General features: G+C 40.8%; 1 protein-coding gene across 1 annotated transcript in view; it reads left to right on the top strand.

The window, feature by feature from the left end:
• LOC134532231 (uncharacterized) overlaps positions 1-8144 on the top strand; it is a 55994-nt gene extending 47850 nt beyond the window's left edge. Inside the window, 1 exon segment of the mRNA XM_063368652.1 lies at positions 7238-8144. Coding sequence (XP_063224722.1) covers positions 7238-8144 — 907 coding nt within the window.
• Positions 8145-22802: the final 14658 nt, after the last annotated feature.

Below are 22802 nucleotides of genomic sequence, written 5' to 3'. Positions count from 1 at the left end.
ATTCACTTTAAATTTAACAACCAAGTTTTTGTTTCTTTTGTGTCACCGGACGCAAAATGTCAGAGCAAAGTAAATGCCTTTCACACAGAGGCTAAAGGTGATAATAACATTTCACTAACCCATCTTAACTTTGAACAGAAACGAGAAATAGAGAAGTTATGCAGTAACTTTCCCGACGTTTTGAGTGAAAAATTAGGGCGTACCCATCTCACCCAATATGAAATTAAGCTTTTGGACAAAACCCCAGTTAGGTGTCACCCTTACCAATTATTAGGACCTAAAATGCAGATAATGCGGGATCACATACAAAATTTATTGGACAAAGATGTTATCGAACCTTCCACTTCCAGTTTCGCCTCCCCGGCATTTTTAGTACCCAAGGACCAAGGCCAAGGTCACCGCATGGTGGTCGATTTCCGCCGCGTAAATCGGCAAATTGAAGTAGAGATGACGCCATTACCAGACCTAAATTCGGCATGTCACTGGTTTAGTAAAGCCAAATTTTTCAGTGTGTTCGACCTAAATTCGGCCTATCATCAAATACCACTAACACCAGAGTCAAAACACGTCACAAGTTTCTGCGTCCCGTGGAATCTGTATCAATACAAGGTAGTACCCTTTGACCTAGCCACATGCGCCCAAGTGTTAACACGCCTTCTAGACCAAATTTTCGGCGACCTGAAATTCAAATTTGTTTTTAATTATCTTGATGACGTCGTTGTTTACTCAGAATCCTTTGAAGAGCATATGGCTCATTTGCAAGAAGTCCTTAAGCGCCTACGTAAATCCGGACTCACTGTTAATACAAAGAAGGTGAAATTTGCAGTGCAGGAAATTTCTTTTCTCGGACACCTGATTTCAAGTCGAGGAGTAACCATTGACCCTAATCGCACACAAGCGATAAAGGATTTCCAACCCCCTAAAGATGCTAAGGGCATTTCCAGGTTTATTGGCATGGCAAATTTTTACGCCAAATTCATACCCAATTTTGCTGAGCATGCAGCACCACTGAATGCTCTACGTAAAAAAAATTCCGTTTTCAATTGGGGTCCAGAACAGGACAAAGCTTTTGATTTTCTAAAACATGCAATAGCTAGCCCGCCAGTACTTAGAATGGCTGATTTCAGTAAACCTTTTATTTTGCAAACCGATGCATCCAGTGTGGCCATTGGGGCCGTGTTGTCACAAGAATTCGATGGCTGCAGGCAACCAATAGCTTTCGCCTCCCGCACCCTAACACACCAGGAGAGGAAAGCCTCCTCGGTATACGAACTTGAGTGCCTTGCCGTAGTTTTCGGCATAGATAAGTTCCGGCCCTATTTGGAACACAAAGAATTTCTGCTGGAAACCGATAATCAGGCCCTTGCTTGGCTTTTGGCTCACCCCAAGCAATTAGGCAAATTAGGACGCTGGATTGTCAAGATTGCTTCTCTGAAATTTCAAATCCAACATATTCGTGGTTCACAGAACATCGTGGCGGATACTCTTTCTCGAATGTTCGAGAATCCTTCCAACTCCGAGATTCAGGAAAACAATCCTATGTCCTGCCACGCATTGTTAACAGATTTTCCTCTAGCATTTTCCGACATACAATCAAATCAAAATTCTGACCCACAATTGTCCGACATAATTAACCAAATAAAATCAGGCTCACCTCCAAAATTTTACAAACTTTCAAAAGGCATCCTTTACCGAAGGACACAACAAGCAAAAAATTTCAGAATAGCCCTACCTCAGAATCTCAGGGACATGGTTTTTCAATATTACCACTCGTCACCTTTGGGCGCACACTTAGGAATTTTCAAAACAATTGAAAACATTCGCAGGAATTTTATCTGGGACGGAATGCACAAGGATATAACGCAAAGGGTGAAATTGTGCAAATTATGTGCATTGAGTAAGCCTGCGCAGCAGACCCAGTTCGGCTATTTAAGTTCTGACGTGGCCGAAAGGCCCATGCAAAAGCTTTTCATAGATTTTGTGGGACCCTTCCCAAGGTCAAAGGACGGAAATTCGATGCTTCTAGTATGCGTAGATGCATTCTCAAAATTTGTGTGGCTAATCCCTGTTAGAAGAGCCACGGCCGAAATCACCATTCGAGCCCTCCAAAATTATATTTTCAAAATATCCGGGGTACCTTCCATTATTGTTTCCGATAATGCCACAAATTTTAAATCGACTCAGTTCAAAAACATGTGTTTTTCACACGGCATTCAGCACGTGACCACGACTCCCTACTACCCCCAGCCTTCGCATGCGGAGCGTTTCAACCGAAACCTCCGGTCTGCCTTGATAGCATTCCATGCGAACTCGCAGGATAGGTGGGATTCCAATCTCGTGTGGTTGCAAATGGCTTTCAACTCCGCCAGACATGAGAGTCACAAAACAACACCGTTTGAACTCATGTTTACGTACCAGCCCAACACCCCACTCTCTAATCAATGGACGTTAAAAGAGTTACTACCAGACGACCCCAGGAACATTAAGGAAGTCTGGAGTAGAGCTCGTAAAAACCTGAACTTGGCCCACGAGGCAAGCAGGCAAAAATATAACAAGAAACGCTATCCCAATCCCTACAGAGTAGGAGATTTAGTGTTGTGCAGAGCACACACACTCAGCAAGGCGATCGACAAGAGGTCAGCCAAGCTTTCATATCGTTGGAATGGCCCCTGGCAGATCCAGCGATACCTCACGCCAGTCACGGTCGCGTTAGCCGACCCCAGTTCCGGCGAATATCGCGCGCGCGCGCACACATTTCTCAGTTGAAGAAAGTACACCCCAACCTAAAATGAGGGCACTCTTCACTGTGTTTCTTTATACAAGGAACAGCTTTCCTACTACGGCATGCCATACTCAACCAATGTGTTGATATAACAAAAAACCTAGGTAATAATCATAAGTAATATAAAAAAATCCATGGTACTAGTTTATAAGAAATTTTGGTTAAGAAGTGTTACGTTAAGTTGTCTAGTTTATAGGGGCGCCCCTAATTCAATAAGTTATCTGTAAGTTTTAGCCTTAAGAATTGTTAGCCATTGTAAGTAGTTTACTACAGTAGATCCTGGTACAGGGTAAGTTTCTGGAACCCAGGTTTTTGGTGGCTCAAGTGGGCCACCCTGACTCCGTCTTTCAGGGGGGAAGTATGTGCCGTTAATTAGTAAATTCGACACGATATATTTTAAATTTTTATTATGATTTTAAATTTTTGTGTAGAAATTTTATTTGCCCTACTATAGTGTAATTTTAATTGGTTAGTCCGGTGTACTCCTCTGAGTTAAACTTTTTCTCAGTGCTCTGGAGCCCCTTTCCCATCGGCGTATCGGATATTCTGCTGGCCTAATCACTGACTGGCAGACCGCTTACCATTTCCCCCGCCTTCAGTCACGCCTCAAGCCTGTAATATTATTTCCCTTCGTGACCCTAACTGCCTAAGCAAGCCTGTAGCTTGCAGGCGACCAGTTCGCAGAGACGAGCTGAGATTCGCCTTTTTCATCACGTCGTAGTGTTATATTCGCCCCTCTGTAGCCACGACGGGGCGTAGTTTCCCACCAACGTTGCATTTTACCCCCACCTCCCCCCCTTCTCAGTTCCAAGTAAGACCAATGACCGGTCGTAACCCCCTGGGGACCGGTTACCGTTCTCTAGGTCTGCCACGCAAAAACGAAGGCGCCAGAACTGACAGCAAACACTACCTAGCGACTAAGTCGCGAACTTCTCCGCTTGCCTACCCTCTAAGGCACCAGAGTGCAGCACCGCTCTCCCTTGAGTTATATGGACGCCAGGCGCGAGTCGATTCTTTTTAACTCAGCCTCCTCCGATAGAGTTCTCTACGGTCGCCCAGTGTGGCCAACTTCAAGACTCCTGCTAGAGTTTTTTTTGCCCGTATTTGGGCAAGTTCGGTATTTTTCGGCGGCCCAGACACCCCCCCTTTCCACCTGTTAGCGCCGGCGGCTCTTTTAATTACGAAACGCGGACTGCTGCGACACACAGATCAACTCGCGTCGCGGCTGCAGACAGACCTCCATCGCGAATCGGCTAGATTTCATCCGACCGTTAACGAATATGTAGTCGCCTTGTATAAGGGATGCTATCCCTCAAGTCCATTTTAGTAGATTAGTCTGTCTGCATAGTTTAGTTATTTGCCTTGGAAATTTTTCTCTTTGAAATTTATTATTATGAAGAAATCATCAGCGTCCTGCCGCGCAATTCGCGAGCTCCAGAGCCTGGCTGACTCCATGACTGCAGCGTGCTGGGCAACTCCCCTGTTTTGGTGAGTGATAATTCGCGAACCCTCCTTTTTCCCTTTAAATTTGTTTTCCGGGCATTTTCTGCCCCATAGACTGCCTGTATACCAGTTCTAATCAGTTTTGATTTGGACTGTTGCAGACAGGGTTCGATGACGGGGAGAGATTGATTGGTCTCATCTCGTGACCACCCCCCCCCCCCCCTTTTTCTGTTCCGTGGGTCACATTCGAAGAAACGCTTCTACTACCCGACGTGATTGTTTGAAGACCCCGGGTGGTAATGTAATTTCAACATTTCCCCTTTACCTAGCGACGAACTATCTCAACCGGATGACCAACCCACCAGCGACCAGTGTTTTTCTCAAGAAAATGTAAAACGAATAGAACTAATTAAGAATATAATCATAGGATCCATCCACTCATAATGCAAATGTTTATATTTCAAACTAAGAATGTAAAATAGTTTAAGTAAGCGCTGGCCAGCCCCAATTTCGTGTTCCTTTTGTTAATCTTGGAAAATTGTTACATCTTTTGTAGGTATGTTAAAATAATTGAAACATGATATTCATCAGGGCAAATAAAACAGGGAAACTATAGATCAAGTTAATCATGTAGTTTTTATTTTATTGATTATAACGATCCCCCAACTTCCCCTTTGCTTGTTACAGGAAGTTCCTAAATTGTGTTTGTTCCCACCTCGTGTCGCCTCTGGTAAATCATTTCATTTAACGTATTTTTTTTCCAGCTTGTTTCCAAGGCTCTTTTAATTAATTCCAAATAATTCTATTTTGAGGCACGAGGGGTGTTACAATTCATTGATCTTCTAAAGTACTTACGGAATACATTCATTGATTGATGCTTACCATCAACTTAGGTCATCAATACTATCAGTATTCAATTCCCCTTTATTTTTTAATGGTTCGTAAATGTATTTTGTGCTATTACAATAAAAGTACCCGATTGAGTTCGTAGGTGATAGTCATTCTTATTTTTTTTTTTTTTTTTTTAAATGACAACTCTGTTCCAGTATTTTTACAGCACCACTATCTGATACTGTACACATTCATTGACTTTTCAGGAAATTAACCCATGATTAGTTAACTTGCGTAATATGGTTTTATAATGTATGGATTAGCTATATGTGGGTATACTTCGAGAAGAACAAACACATTAAACATAAAAAAATTTGTACTATTAAGTACATAAAAAACTCTATTCTCATTTGTAGACAATGCAATTTAAACACGCTTAAATAATAAAAAATTAACTTGCACATATTCGAAGTAGAATTGATAAATTTACTAGCTTTTAAAGTTTCAATCATTTCCTATATAAAATGTTCATAGAACCTTAGTATTTCTTCAACTCTCCAAATGACGATATCAAGTCTGTACATATGCCATTAAATGACAAACTAACAACGCGAGATATGATGATTAATCCAATTCACTATTAACGACACTTTCACGATGATAGTAGGCAAGTGAGGATATGTAATCATCAACCTTTCTAAGACTTGTCTACAAAAAATTCCTCTACTTACAATGCACGATCTATTTGTATTTTAGCTAGTCTATACCCACAGCGTGTCGTAGACCTTACAGGAATATACCACCGACTGGTCACATCATTTATGTAGTCATGTTCATCCACCTATCTGTCGCATTGTACCTCATGCTATCCCGAGATCGGTACCGTCGAGTAGTAGAAACCACAGAAAGGTGCTATAAGATCTGATACTTACATTACCCATGTAATGGCAAAATTTATTTAACATGGTTTTGCACTGTTTGACATGTAAAAATGACTAAAATCAACACATAAATAAAAACATGGCGATAGACAACACGACTGAATCAGCTGCTGACGAAAATTGTAACCCACGATGAATACACAAATATCACACAGCACAAGGAACTAAGTCATGACAAAAGAAAAAAAAAAATAGTTTACAATGACGAACACGGTGGGTCTACAGCGATGCGGCAGGCTAAAAGTGTGCGAACATATAAACACATTATTGAGGATAAACCGCTTCTAAGGACACCTCACAGACGTTAGCACCGACGTATACGGAAGTTTTCGTTTTCATTGATAACTGTTGTGGTTTGTTACCTGTGGACTTGACCACCATGTTGGCAATGCATCCGTGTTTAAAAAAAAATTATAAGAGAATACTAAGAGGTTTTATTAAACTGCTTATAGAACGTGATATTTACCAACGAGGAAAATAATATCTTCTTGTATCTGTGTATTGTAATACTAGTAATTTTTTGATTACCCTAAACGTAGTGGCAAATGTGCGAGTACCTCGTAAATGTGTAGAATGTGATTCTCTTGGTATGGAATTCACTTCCGACTGACCTATCCATATTTATCCGATATGTGCATACAGTGTCTAAGATTTGTTTTGAATAATCAATCCGATTGTGTGCGACTCGACCTCACTAGGTCATCGCACAATATATTCATTTTGTAGTATCACTAGGATCTCTTATAGGCATTGGAACATCACTTCATGCTTTGATGACTACGGTTTTCAGCTCGGCTAATGGGTTGTTTGTAGATATACTACGTTATTGATCAAAACCATTCCGTCTACGGTTTGACACAGTACGAGACGTTTAGCGTCTGGATAAATTAGGTTTGTAGTGACCTAATATTTTTTTGTATTCTTTTTATTTCCATGTTTATGTTCTTTTATAAATTAGTATGGATTATATTAATATTCTAGACAACGGATGTTTAATATTATGGTTTCGTAGATATTTTGCTTGTTTTGTGTTCATGATGTACGGTTGTTGTGTGTGTGTGTGTAGGTGTGTGTGTGTGTGTGTGTGTGTGTGTTGGGGTGGTTAGAGACGCAGGTTTCCCCCTCCTCCGCTATTCATTTCATTGGCGGGTGGTCATAAGGTCCTTTTTGGGTAAGGGGATTGGAGGAGGATAGCATACTATATAGACGATTTTCACGAGCGTCATTCGCGTTTTGACAGGATGTCATACAAGAGCATGTCCGCATTCGGCAGTGAGGAGGAGGCCGCCATGATGGCACTCCCCCTCGAAGAGGAGTCGCCGGAGCTCCGGGTGAGGAGCTGGATCGAGAGTTCACCTGTGGTTGGGGGGTCGGGGTTCGTGATGCGGGACATCGACGTCATCCCAGGGACGTCATCACCGATGGGTGGATTGACTCTGGGGCCACTACCACCATTGGCCCAACTGGTGTCGCCACCGGTTTCGTCGTCGTCGCCGGTTCCCATTTGGGCGCCATCTTCATCACCGCCGCCATCGCCGACGTACTGGATGTCACCGACCTCAAATTTGACGGAGGAGCTCATGACATCCCTCAATCCTGTGCCGGGGGCTACGGTCACAACTGTGCAACTACCCTCGACAACGGAGCTGCTGGGTCTAATGGCCCTCCTAGATTCAAGACCATCTGTGGGGACCGTGACGGAGGCGACGTCGATGGCGGCGGCGCTGCCGGTGGCCTGGGCGGAGGCGCCGCCGGTGGCCTGGGCGGAGGCAGCGACGTCGATGGTGCCGCCGCCGGTGACCGGGGCGATGGAGGCGACGTCGATGTTGGCGCCTCCAGTGGCCTGGGCGGAGGCAGCGACGTCGATGGTGACACCTCCGGTGGCTTGGGCGGAGGTGCTGCCGCCGGTGACCGGGGCGACGGTGGCGACGTCGATGGTGGCGGAGACGGGGCTGCCTGTGGCCTGGCGGGACGGCGCTGCCGGTGGCCTGGGCGGAGACAGCGCTGCCGGTGGCCTGGGCGGAGACAGCGCTGCCGGTGGCCTGGGCGGAGACAGCGCTGCCGGTGACCTGGGCGGAGACAGCGCTGCCGGTGACCTGGGCGGAGACGCCGCCGACGATGACCGGGGCGACGGAGGCAACGTCTGAACGAGATACCAACCTGCAAACGCTCCTGGATGCTGTCCAAGAAATGCAGGTACAGCTGCGGACGGCGGTCTCGCTACTCCGCGAGATAAAGTTGAACTTTAAATTCTTTATACACCCTTCCTATTAGGTTTTTAGATTGTATTTCGCAGTAATATGATGTTCGTGTAGAGTTTTATACGGTTGTTATCGTATTTTTTAAAAATAATTGTATTCGTGTAGAGGTTTGTACCCTTTTTACCGTATTTTTGTAATTAATGTTATTCGTGTAGAGTTTTGTACCCTTTTTATCGTTTTTTTTAAAAATTATATTCGTGTAGTGTTTTATACGCTTTTTATCGTATTTTTTAAAAATAATTGTATTCGTGTAGAGGTTTGTACCCTTTTTACCGTATTTTTGTAATTAATGTTATTCGTGTAGAGTTTTGTACCCGTTTTATCATTTTTTTTAAATAATTATATGCGTGTAGTGTTTTATACGCTATTTTCGTATTTTTTTTTAAATAATTTTATATCTGTGTGATTTTTTTTAATTGGATATTTTTATTAAATATTGTTTGTATTATAATAAATATGTATGGATTTATTTAATTGATGAATGTTCCCTGTTTAATAAGAGGGGGTGGTTTTTCTTTTAAACCATGTTCTTTACACCTGGGAAGATCGCTAGCAATGAGTAATTGACGTAAGCTTTACATAACTTACATCTGATAATTAGGTATGTATGTGTTTTATATACATTCAAAGGTTTTGTGTGTATGTGTATGTGTGTATGTATGTGTATACAAACATACACGCAGGCGTACATTCAACGGATTTGTGTGTGTATGTCTGTGTGTGTATGTATATGTACACAAACATGCACGCAGGCACACGCACGTACGTACGTCATGAGGTATGTAGGTCAGGTCCATTGCTGACTCTGCAAGGCTACGCCTCACGTTATCATTACTCAAGGCCGCAGGTCCCGGCTGAGGACATGCTTCGTGTTATCATTGCTTACAGATGGGTCGTGTCTGTAGACCGACCTCTGGTCTTTAACCGACGAGCACATTATACACATGCAAAAAAAAAATAAACACTCTTGATATGATCATAATTTTATTTTGCACTTATGTTAATTAGTCTTGTGATTTTCGTTTTTGCAATATGTGCGGTGCAACTATATATATAATTAGAAAAGCAAAAACACCGAGTCTTGTCTATAAGCTTTGGTTTTGTTAAAAAAAAATAATAATTGAAATACGAAAAACAGTTGTATATGTATCAGGACCCCCACATGTCCGGTGCTACCGTTGCTACGGCAACAGGGCCCCATGAGTCTAGGGGGTCTGCGAAGGAAAGAGAAAAACTAAAAGCAAAAGAGTAGTCAATTTAAAATAAATCATAGAAAAAAATTAAACATTAAGGCCTACAATTATTTAGCGATGAAATATTACACCAGCGTAATATTATTCACCATTTGCTGTGCGTACAGAACGTATCTGAATCTACAACTTTGAGTAACAAAACCGTCAACAATTGACAGTGCAGGACCCGTACACTCATATATTTGGGTTCAACATAATTTTTCTGTTGACAATCGAAACACTGTCCTAAGACTAGTTTTAATGTGTTTTTAAAAAATATATAACTAAACCGATGTGCATAAAGGAAAAAAAAAGGGGAGTGGGCCATCATGACTTCTAGCAACGTGACCCACAGAATGATGTGGGGGGGGGGGGGGGGTGGTGTCTGATATGTATATATAAACACAAACGTGAGACACATGTATTATAATTTAATTATAATCTTATCTTAATTGTCTATATGGAACTAGATGTCATTGGTATAATCTACTTACATCTGCTAAAACTTGTATCCTCCTCCACAAAATCAAGCGTTATTTTTAAATGAAGATATAGGGTCTTTAAATCTAAAACAAATTTATATTGATTTGTTGCAGACTACTAGCATGAGGTTTGTGTGTGTCTGTGTGTGTGTATACGTTCTGTTTCCTGTGTGTACTGTGTGTACGTTCCGTTTCCTGTGTGTACCATGTGTTCATTCCGTTTTCTGTGTGTGTGTGTGTGTGTGTGTGTCCGTAGCATGTGTACTGCATAGTCTTTTAAATATATAACTTGAAACATCAAATCTAAAAAAATAAAATAATTGCACATTATATGAGAGGAAAAACAAAGCATTAACTGATGTCAACATGTACAAGTCTATGTGTGTTTTAACCCTCTATATTCACAAACAAGTATTTGTTGATGTACACTACACTGATCATGCGGATAAGACTTATCATTATGCACGTATAAGCAAAACGGTTCAGCATGGACAAAAAAACAACAAAAAAGCATACTAACCAAAAACCAGACGTCATGGTGGTAACCATTATAGGAAATTAAGAAATTCTTCCGAAACACGAAATATACTAATCAATATAAGGATATGTTTATTAACTTTGGATATTAATTTTTTTTTCCAAGTATTTTTTTCCCCAAGTATAAACATGAAGATATAATTTTTTAAATTTTTTTAAAAAACAATGTGTGTATAGTGACTTGGGGATTTATTATTATGATAAAACACTAACATTAAATATTATTTTTCCATTTTATTTTCTCTGCGTTTTCATACATATATATATATATATACATCACTCATACATTAGTTTTTTGCCCCAATCCCCCTCCCCCCTTCCGAGTACCTTCTTCGTGCCGAGTAGACGTATTTTTGTTTTTTTATATTCATTTGCTTAAAAAGTTTTTTAATACATACTTTAATATCAAAAACATTATAAGAATTTTATTTTAGTTTTGTAGAGATACTTTAAAAAAAAATTCTTGATTACAAAGTTTTTTACAAAGTTACAAAAACAAAATAATAATTATAAAGAACATGGCTATTTTTTTTTTCGTTTACGTTTTGATTAAAAATATACACATCAATATAATATTTATACAGTATATGATGGTTAATTTTTGCATTGCCTATGAATATGCATTGCCGCGTTAAAGTTAGCGTCACACAATAGTTTTGATCTGGCCACGGGGCACAGATCACGACAGCAAGGTGTCTCAAACTTTGAACAATAACCCAAATCATCGTGGTACATGTACCTACAATGTTTTAGTCCACCGCACTGTTCACTGTAGCGATATTTACGATTACCGATTTTCAATGTCTTTAGTTCATCAATCGAACACGGAAAATACGCTTGCAGATGGCATAGTTTGATTACACAATTTGGGTTCGTACAGTCATATGCAATTATAGGTTTCACGGTACCGAAGGGATCCTTGGAATCCCATTTAAGCCTAAAGTGCGTGGCTTCACGACACGATTCAAAATACGTAATGTCCGTGGTGAACACGTCGGTAGTGGAACCGTAATAAAACACTTGATATTGAACACACTGCTGCCCTGATCGTACGAAAGAATAGTTTTATTGACCGATGTCGAACAGGGCGCACTTTTCAGTCTCGTGAGGACGTGGGTCCGGACAGAGGTCCCAGCACCACGTGGTGACATCTTCGTCATTGTATTCGTCGTCGTCGTCGTCGACGTCGCCGACGTGGTCGACAAAGTCTGGGTATCTGATAGAAAATGTCCTCTGGGCGAACCACGTTGACGATCTCCGGGGCAGCTGTCGCGTCACGATGGCTGAGACGTCCTCGTTTGGGATGTGCGGCTGCCACGGCCCCTTTGCGAAAGATGTCCAAAACGTGTCGGACGATGGCGACATCGATGGGCTCCGACGACGTCCCTCGTCGACGCGGTCACCCGCCGCCGCCTCCGTCGTCGACATGTTGATGTTGCTGGATTTGTTACGAGGATGCCGCGACGATGGTGCTTCACTCTTCGATGCCGGAGTCTTGTGCATCTTGCTGCTGCTGCTGCTGCTGGAGCTCTATAGCCACCTCCAACGTACACAGGATGCGGTGGTGTAGATATAGAATGAATTCCTCGCTTCCGGGAAATGCTTCAAGAGTACTTAAGATGGTTCCAGTTAGCGATTGACGAATTTGATCGAACGACATCCCTTCATATCCCGTAATTATTTCAGCAATGAATTCATGCATTTCGGCAAGCGAAACCATGATTATAATTATTACATAAGAAAACAAAAATCTGTCTCCGCGACACGATGTAAGTACTCGACGTCGACGGACGTCTCCGCGGCACGAAGTAAGTACTCAGAGTCGACGGAGGAGGAACTGAGGCAAAAACTGACGGCTCCCGGGTCCTGCGGCCGGTATTTATACTTTAAAACAAATTAGGGGTGAGAGGGGTAGGGGTGGGAATGTCGTTAAAGTGAGGGAGGGATGGGAAAAAACTAGAGTAGTAGTGGGGAGTGGTTATTACGATAAAAAATAACAAAATAAAAAATTAAAAAAAGGATGGTGGGGGAGGGGTTGAACGTCATGTGCGAGAAATAAATTTTTTAGGAGAGGAGGGGTGGGGTTGGAAGGGGGGTGATGTAAGTTCGTATATGCATTGGTACAAGTGGTGGGGGTCAGTCTGCCTGCGTCCACTGTGAGGGAAGGATCGGTCGCCATTTTTATTTTTTTTGCACTCGTCGGGTTCGAACCGAGGACTCCGAGCTCCGTGTCGTTAATGTATGATTTTTAAATGTTTTTCATTAAAATTTTATTAATTGAATTTTTTTATAATTTATAAAAAAATTCATTAAAATCCGATAATAAATAAAGATTTTAAAGATGGCGGCCGTAACGAAAATTGCAACGGTGACGTCATAATTCAAAATGGCGGAAAACACATCGCCGGAATTTTCGAGAACACAATTACGTCATCCAAAATGGCGGATCCAAGATGGCCATCGGGGTCAAGGTCAAGGGTCAAGGTCACAACCATCCAAGATGGCCGCCGTGACGTCACAATCCAATATGGCGGACCGACAATCTCACAATCCACACCCAGGACCCAGTTTCAGGACCGGCCAATATATACTACTAATAAGCAATCGCCAGAGGTACAGACTGCTATTTTGTTAACCATCGTGGGTGAAGAAGGGTTAGAAATATTTAATACCTTCGATTTAAGCGCAGATGAGAAGAAAAATCCGGAAAAAGTGATGCAAGCGTTTGAGACTTATTGCATTCCACGAGCAAATGTAAGTGTAGAACGACATATATTTTTTAGTAGAGAACAAAAGGAAGGTGAATCGATATACAGTTACGTAACGTAACTGAAAAAATTGTCCCAGAGTTGTGAATTTGGTTGGCATGTCTGAATGCAGTGAAAGACATCAACCAGCAAAGGAGTGGAGGCAAGTTTACAGGTCAAGCCCAGGAAAGGAAGAAATGGCTGAAAGACGGCGGACAGCGAGAAACTCAAGCCTGCTCAGGAGGATTTTTGCATCAACGTCAGTCATACATCAGGGGGCAGACTGAAGACACCATACAGTGTACAAGGTGTGGTAAAAGACATCATCCAAAGGTATGTCCGGCATACAATAAAACGTGTCTGGTGTGTCAAAAGATAGGTCACTTTGCAAAATGCTGTTATCGTAAGGTTAGGAATGTGCATCATTTGAGTGAGCAATCAGAGGTGCAAGAAAGTGATGCTATTAAAGGTAATGGTAAGAGGTGTAACACAGACACTGATGAAGATTTGGGACATGGTTTGAATAATGTACTCTTAGAAAATATTTTTTTATAAGGTAAAGTTAATAATGTTAACCGAACATCAGATTCAGATTGGGTAGAGAAAGTACAAGTTAAAGATAAGTTTGTTAAACTTAAATTAGATACAGGTGCACAGGTGAATGTTATGAACACATAAGACACTGAGAAGTTAGGTGTGAATATTGTACCATCTACCACAAAGTTAGAAAATTATAGTGGACTACCAATTGAGGTTATAGGAAAGTTTTATTGTAAATGCAAATTTCGAGGAGGTAAAACAGGAGTTTCAAGTAGTAAGAGAAAATAGGAACACACGATCAATCTTGGGACTGCCAACAATTGAACAATATGGTCTAGTACAAAGACTAAAGCTGGTCAAGGAGATAGAAACGGAAAGAAAACAAAAATCAGGTGTGGGGATACATGTTGTTCAGAGGTTAGTACACTAATCAAAGAAAATAAAGATTTGTTTGAAGGGATTGGTGAATTAGATTATACTTACAAGATAGTATTCAAAGAGGATGCCCATCCACAAGTTTACCATGTAAAGAAACTTCCATTTTACCTAGTAGAGCCCGTACGAGAAGAACTCAATAGGTTGGAAAAGTTGGGTATCATAAAACCAGTGGTTGAACCAACTCCTTGGGTAAGTTCGTTGGTGGTAGTAAAAAAACCAGACAATAGCATAAGGATTTGTCTTGACCCTTATAATGTAAATAAAGCTATTATGAGGGAGCATTATCCACTGCCCACTTTTGAAGAGTTAGTGTCACAAATGGCAGGTGCCAAGGTATTCACAACCTTAGATGGGTATAAAGGATTTTGGCAAGTAAAATTAGATAAAGAAAGTCAGAAGCTCACCACTTTTAGCACTGTTTGGCAGGTATATGTTTACTAGAATGCCATATGGGTTATGTTCGGCAGCAGAGGTGTTCCATAAGTGCTTTGCTCACATTTTTGAAGGAATACCAGGAGTGGCAGTATATATAGAAGACTTAGTGATTTGGGGAAAGGATGAGGCAGAACATGATAAAAGGTTAGCTCTGGTACTGCAGAGAGCAAGGGATCATGGGGTAAGATTTAACAAATCAAAATGCCAAATCAGTGTCAGTGAAGTGAACTATGTGGGTCACAAATTGGGTCCGCATGGCATTAGTACAGATGAAGAGAAAGTCAAATCAATTAATGAAATGCCAACACCAACTACTAGAAAAGAGTTATTGACTTTTTTGGGGATGGTCACATATGTTTCTAAGTTCATACCACTCGGAGCAGAGATAGGATATCCATTAAGAGAACTCACAAGGAAAGGTGTAGTCTAGCAATGGACAGAACATGAAAAAGCATACAATAAGTTGAAACAAATCCTAGTGAGTAAACCAGTACTGCAGTGTTTTGACCAAACAAAACATATTGTTCTATCTGTAGATGCATCCAGTCATAGCTTGGGAGCTGTAATTTTGCAAAACAATTTACCAGTTGTATAAGCAAATAAGTCACTTAATCAAGCAGAACAAAACTATGCACAAATTGAAAAGGAAACACTAGCAATTATGTTTGGTTGTGAAAGGTTTCAATAGTATCTTCATGGGGCAAGCTTCACAGTAGAAACAGATCACTTGCCTTTGTTGGCAATATTCAAGAAATCATTAAATGACTGTCCCTTACGGTTACAACGAATGAGACTGCGATTACAGCAGTATAATTTTACTTTGAAATTTGTGCCAGGGAAACAGCTCATTGTGGCAGATGCATTGTCAAGACTGGGAGTACCCGAAGACTATAATCTAGATATAGCTCAGGACGTAGAAGCTCATGTGGGAATGGTGATAGAGAAATTACCGGTATCACAAACTAGATTAAACGAATTGATTGAGCAAACAAATAAAGATGGGGAACTACAAGTAGTTAAAGAGATGATTACACAAGGGTGGCCATTAAACATATCAGACTGTCCTGAATTAGCAAAGCCATACTTTAAAGAAAGGTGTCACATGAATATAGTTGATGACCTAATTTTTCGAAGTGAACATGTAGTTATTCCTAAAGCTTTACATAAGGAAATGTGGGACAAAGTGCATTATAATCACTTAGGAGTCTCTAAATGTAAACACAGAGCCAGGCAACACTTGTATTGGCCGCAAATGAACAAGCAGATAGAGGATCTAGTTTCTCATTGTAAGATTTGTGTTAAGTATCAAAACAAGAATGTTGCTGAACCAATGTACACAAGAGCGGTACCAGAAAGACCATGGATGATGGTGGGTACAGATTTTTTTTGCCTCTCTGACAAAAATTACATATTAGTAGCAGATTATTTCACAAAATTTGTAGAGATTGAGGAATTAAAAAATCTAACCAGTGATGAGATGATACAGAAGTGAAAGTCAGTATTTTCGCGATATGGGATACCGGACACCACATGTAGTGACAATGGGCCCCAGTACATGAACGCCAAATTTAGGCAGTTTGCGAAAGAGTGGAATTTTAATCATGTCACATCGAGTCCTCAAAATCTCCAATCAAATGGGTTAGTGGAGCGACAGATACAAACGGTAAAAAAGATGCTAAAAAAAGTCATGCAAGAAGGAAAAGAGGTAGAGTTAGCCATGTTGAAGCTCAACAACACACCCTTAGTGTATAACTGGAAATCACCAGCTGAAATTATGTTAGGGATAAAGCCAAATAGTATGTTAACAGTTCACAGAAATAGTACTGAAAAAGGAAATGATAGAGACAGGGCTAGGTTAGTGGCAAGGAGAGATCAACAGCAGTACTACTATAACAGGGGGAAAAGACCTTTAAAACCATTTACAGTAGGTGAAAATGTTATTTACACACAACAAGGAAAGGATTCTGGTAGGACAGCCCAGGTTATAGGCCTAGCACCGCAAAGACCAAGATCTTACAGGATCATGACAGAAGAAGGGAGAGTGATTGAAAGAAATAGGGCACATTTGCACAGAGGAAGCAGTAAACAAGACTTTAGGGTAAAAAGAGGACACTTAGGGGCAGCAGAGACTCAGGCAACACAGAGTAGAAGCCCCAAAGACAGAGATGAATTCAAGGGGTGGGACCACCAAAGTCAGGAGTTTTTAAATGCGCAAAATGAGGCTGAGAATGAAATACGAAGGTTAGAAGCATCTGCGAATGAGGCATCCATTCATCCTTCTGAGCCTGCTCTTGTCACTCGCAGTGGGAGAGTTTGTACCAAACCGAAATGTTGAAAAGATTATCAAACATAAAAGGTTTATGGACCTGGAAGGAAAAGGGAGATGCAAAGACTTATAATTCTGTTGGTAGTGATGTGAAGTTATATGTAGCTGAAAAGTTGTCAGCAGTGATTTTGTAAGATGGCTAATAAAGATGTTTGTAGTTAAAGTGTGTATTTTAATAATAGGCCTAGACAATGTATCGTGTTCACAATATACTGAAATAACTAAAGCATCATTATAATGCCTATTAAATATTGAGTTATTACAACAAGTTCCCCCTCTCCCAAGACTCAAGACCGATTCCTCCTCCTTAAGACTCATTTTACTTACGCGAAATGGATTCCAAAAATAAAGAAAGCTCACGTAAAGGACGCATTTCTGAAAGACAGCAACAAATCATGGAGTTTATGAATCTCATCCAGAGCTGCTACGAAATAAATTTTCGCCTATTTTCACCACAGCCAAGAAAAACCAACTTGGGGCGAGCTTAGTGGTTTACTGAATTCGAATGGTTTGGGACCTGAGAAAAAGACAGACAAGTGGATAAAGGTATTTATGAAATGTCTATTTAAATAATTAGGTAGGCTTAGTTTTAAAATATATTTATATGTGTTGTGGTTGGTATTTTATTGAAATGAAAGTCTAGTGATAGCCTAATAAAGTGGTAACAGAGCCACCGATATACAAAGTGTGGTTATGTTGTTCAACTGCGTTTAAGAACTTTATGGTAGTTATAGATGGGAGAGGTGCATTAGGGGGAAAAAAGAGACACAAATATCTCCAGAAATGTATTATCTTACTTAATGACTTTTATGTAATTATTTAAAAAGGTGCTACGTACTAATTGTTAAATATATTTCTGGTATTTTGCAGTTTTAACAATTTGCTATTGCACAAAAATAAGGTAAAATCGGAGAATGGATTTACTTTGCTTCATTAAAATTACTGTAAAATTTTGTGAGAAATTGGTTAGGTTCTTTAGCTACATAAAATTATAAAATAATACAAATGGCTCACTACTTATATGCTATAATGTACAAACCTTATCTTCTTAACTTAACCTACAAAAGATGCATCACAGATATATGCAAATGTAATTTAGGACTCCCTAACCCCACACACATGAAAAAAAACTAACATACTATAAAACAATTTATTTGAAAATTACAATTTGGTAAAAGCATAATAAAACTTAAGAAAATGTGTGGCCATAGAAGTTGAAACCATATTACAATATGTAATCAATAATTTATTATGTAATTAGTAAGCTAGTAAAATCTGTTTTCTTATAGACAAATCATAGTCCTTGTAAGTTCACACACAACTGTCGCACTAAATCACGACTCAAGCGAAAAATCCCCATAAATTCCTTTTCTTTCATTTCAAAGGGATTAGTTTTATCCCGAAGAAGTTTCCTTTCTTTGCGCATATCTACGCCATCTATTTCGACAGCTACACGTAACAAATACCGCCTTCACGCATCGCCCATTATGACAGTAACGATGTATTTTATTGTTTCGATAGCTTCATACCCTCTCGTTACGAAACGATAGCTTGTAACGATTTTGTACATCAATAATGACGTCACAGAAAACTTAGAATACAAACTTGTCGAGAACGAACGATAAACGATAGGTAACGACAAATTCCATCGAAACGATAAACTTAGAATAAGCCCCCTGGCCCAGTCGTCTGTAGTCGGCTCCGTCATGAAAGTGTCCTTCATTGTTGTCCAAATTGCACAGCATGTTGTGTCCGGGATTCCGGGAGGATAGACATATCGACAAGATTATTTCTTTGTATTCTTTGTATTGTATTTAATTATTTAAACATACTTTTAAGACATTTATAAAGATAGTACGTAGTTCTTATGATTCAGTGGAAAGGGTACATGCGCACTTACCTGCTGATGCGTAGCGAATGTTTGTAATCTGAAGATGTTAGCGGGCATGTACACAGAACTAACTGTACAGTATGCTGTACAAACCAAGGATAATTGTGCGTGTGCGTCGCTGCTGTTTCTCACACATTATATCGTCAAACACAAACACTGAATTGGCCCTGGCCTCGCAAGGAGGTATCACATCAGAAAACTATAAAAATAGCATACTTATACCAACTCGAATCAGTATAGTGTTATGAGTTGTACACGAAAGACGGTACAAAGAGGTGGAGGGATAATAAACTCTGTTATTAACAAGCTGCCAGTAGAAGTACATCTGCCAGGAAATAATTTCTGCGGTCCGGGAACGAAACTCGCCAAGAGGCTAGCACGCGGCGATACAGGTATCAATTCCCTTGACGAGGCGTGTCGTCTCCACGATATTAGCTATTATTAAAGTAATAACCTAAGTGACAGATATATAGCCGACGGTATATTAGCAAACCAAGCCGCACAAATAGCAAAGAATCCCGCAACGAAATTCGGTGGAAAGATTGCAGCGTGGGGAGTCAATAAGATGATGAGAGTAAAACGTAAGATTGGCGGCGGTGTCTCAACAAAGAAAAACCGCGCGAAAAAAGGCGGGGTATTACCTTTCATTTTCCCAGCACTGGCAGCGCTAGGCAGTTTGATTGGCGGAGCGGCGGGTATAGCCAAGACCGTGAACAACGCACAGCACAATAGTAAAATTCGGGCGCTTGCAAAAAATGGTTTGGGCCTATACCTGCGTCCCTACCCAAAGTCAGGGGGAGGGGTCAAGCGGAGAAGAAGGAAGAGGGGCGGGAAAAGGAAATGAGGATACTGAGTAACCTGCCAAAGCGAGCTCTTACCACCACAGACTTAAAGACAGCAATAAGAAAATTAAACAATTCCACAATTTAGAAATGTGTTTATGAAGGATAAATTACCCACAAAACCATATCACAATGAGAGCGGTATTTATAATTTAGATACAAGTAAGGGGCCCGGAATGCATTGGGTAGCGTATGCCAATAACGGTCGTACGGCTCGGTATTACGAAAATTTGGAGACCTGCCGCCCCCTTAGAAATGCAGCGATACCTGAGAGGCTGCAAAATAACATATAATTACGATAGACAGCAAAAGTTAAACTCATTCAACTGCGGACACTTATGCATAAAGTTTATCAATTCGGTATATAAGAGAACCTGCTTCGAAAGAACATGTACATCATGCTAATACTAAGTGGAAACACAAAGGAACCGTGTTCAACACACTTCCCACCAATTGACGTGACGGGTTATGGCAGCTCGCTCTCGTGGATTTTAACGTATACAATTCCATCCAGAACGTGGACGATAACAACCGGATGTTTAGGTACAAGCTGAAGAACGAAGAGATGGCGCGATAGATTAAATTACCTATAGGTTCCTATGAAGTCTTAGACATTGAAACGTATATTAAACAACACCTACCCACAGACGTAATGTTTTCGTTGAAAGTTAATCTAAACACTCTACAATGCGTATTGCACAGCAATGCACAAATCGACTGCATCGGCGACTGCTCCCTAGCCCCGATGCTTGGATTCGAACCGGAAGTCTACGAGGCGAATAAAATTCACGAGTCGACCCAGCCCGTAAACGTGATGCCGGTAAATGTGATTAGAATCACGGCGAATATTATTAGCCACAGCTTCCTTAATGGAAAACCAAACAGTACGATACATGAATTTTCCCCAAACGTTCCTCCAGGATATAAGCTCAGTGATACGCCTCAAACACTCATTTACAGTCCGGTTACTGTGCAATAAATACGAGAGTTGGTTATTAGAGTGGTAGACCAGAACGGTAAATTAATCAACTTTAGAAACAAGGTGATTACACTATGCTTACATTTGAAAAAAGTATGGGGGTAAGATACTTTGGTTTGCATAAAGGGGCGGGGGTGAGCAAGCATAGAGCCAGTACGAAAGCAAACATCAAGCAGTTAACACCTGCGAACGTGAGGTTCCTAGAAAAATTAGGTTTCAAAGTATTTCCAAATGGAATATAGTATACTCGATGTGCAAAAATCACCGCAGTTTGACGATGCAGTCTCAAAATGTGAAATGCACACTTACAAATCATACATTGCGGGACCGTACGAGCCAAGTTCCGAGATAGTTATAGCAATACAAAACTCTGATGTGTATACGCACATTACAAATTGTTTCTGCGAATTCGCTGTGCATTCACGAAACCAAACGGGCAGAAACCAGACAATGCAAAAATCGTAAACAATGGTATACTACATATGATAAATCGAATATCATTCGAACTTAACGGTGTGACAATCGACACTGTATGCGAAGTTGGAATTGTGACAAAGGTGAAAAACTATTTATCGCGCACGCGTGATGAAAAATCCGTAAGTAAAATGGGGGGATGGTGTCCAGACGGCGATTACAGTTTACCACTTACAGCGCAAGGAGAGTTTGAAATATGCGTTCCGTTGAACCAGTTGCTAGGCTTTGCAGAAGACTACAAACAAATATTAATCAATTGTAAACAAACGCTCGTTATAATCACCACAAACAGTTATATTAACGCTATAATGGACACAAGCTATCAGCCACAGCAAGTTACATTAAGTTTGTTATCTGACTGGCTTGTTCCGCATGTAACGGTAAGCCCCGCCCAGCGCACACGGCTGTTGAAAATTGTTGAAAATGTCCGCGACATAGATATGGCTTTCAGATCATGGGGAGTAGAAGTTTACCCGAGTTTACCACCATCACAGAGCGTCAGTTGGGCTGTAAAATCTAGCTTCTCCAGCGAACGCCCTCGTTATATAATAGTGGCATTTCAAACCGGCAGGCATAATGTTCTAGCCGCAAACAAATCTAAATTCGAAAATTGAAATTACAAAATATCGAGGTCTATCTTAATTCCGAGGCGTATCCATATTCGGACCTAGCAATAAACTTTAGGAATGGATACTACCTACTTGCATATATGTACTCGGACTTTCAAGCGAGCTACTACGGTAGACTAAATACGCCTCTACTTGACCCGGAAGGATTTAAAGATAAGGCCCCTCTCTTTGTATTCGACGTGTCACATCAAAACGAAAAACTAACCTCAACCGTCATAGATTGTAAAATAGACATTACCGCAGCAAACAATATACCGCCGCTAACACAGGCATACACAATTATTCTACACGATAGATTAGTATCGTACAACCCGAGGGATCAAAGTATTAAAATAATGAGCTGGCATGGCAAAGTGTGTTAACCTCCAAGGCTTCTTCTCACAGCACGGGTTTATCGTTAAGGAAGTTAGCATTGCAGACTCGGAAGGGAAAGTAATTACGCACTCGTATCAACCACCATTTGCGTGGGAACATTTAATTAGAAAACATCAACAAACAAATACGTGGCTCACCAAAAACTTCCACAATCTGAAATCAAAAAAGAGAATATTTCCCTACACAAGTCTGCCAAACATATTGGCGGTGCACCTGAGTGGAACTATAATGGTCACCGGGGTCGATTAGAAACGTTGGCTAGCTAAACATTGTCGCAAACATGTGCGCATAGTGGACATTCAAAGTGAATATGACTGCCCATCATTAAAGATATTAGATAAAACGTACAGCAACAATCGCAGAGGCACAAGACCGGTATCGTCGCGCCACAACGCAGCGCTGCTCAGAGCATGGATGGTTGAAAACATTGCCGAGAGCGATGAGAAAGCGGAAATGTCAGAGGAGGAGGGGTAGGCCTCAAGGTCGCAGCAAGCGGCGAGAACGTAAAAAACAAAAACGAAATGTCGGTATAATTATAGCTCGGTGGTCCAGAGCTAACCAGTAAACGGTAGCCCACACCCGTTGGGAATGATGTTAAACCCAACAGCACACTACCT

The sequence above is a fragment of the Bacillus rossius genome, chromosome 5, assembly GCF_032445375.1.
Source record: "Bacillus rossius redtenbacheri isolate Brsri chromosome 5, Brsri_v3, whole genome shotgun sequence".
Lineage (NCBI taxonomy): Eukaryota > Metazoa > Arthropoda > Insecta > Phasmatodea > Bacillidae > Bacillus > Bacillus rossius.
This window is presented reverse-complemented; position numbering and strand designations above follow the sequence as displayed.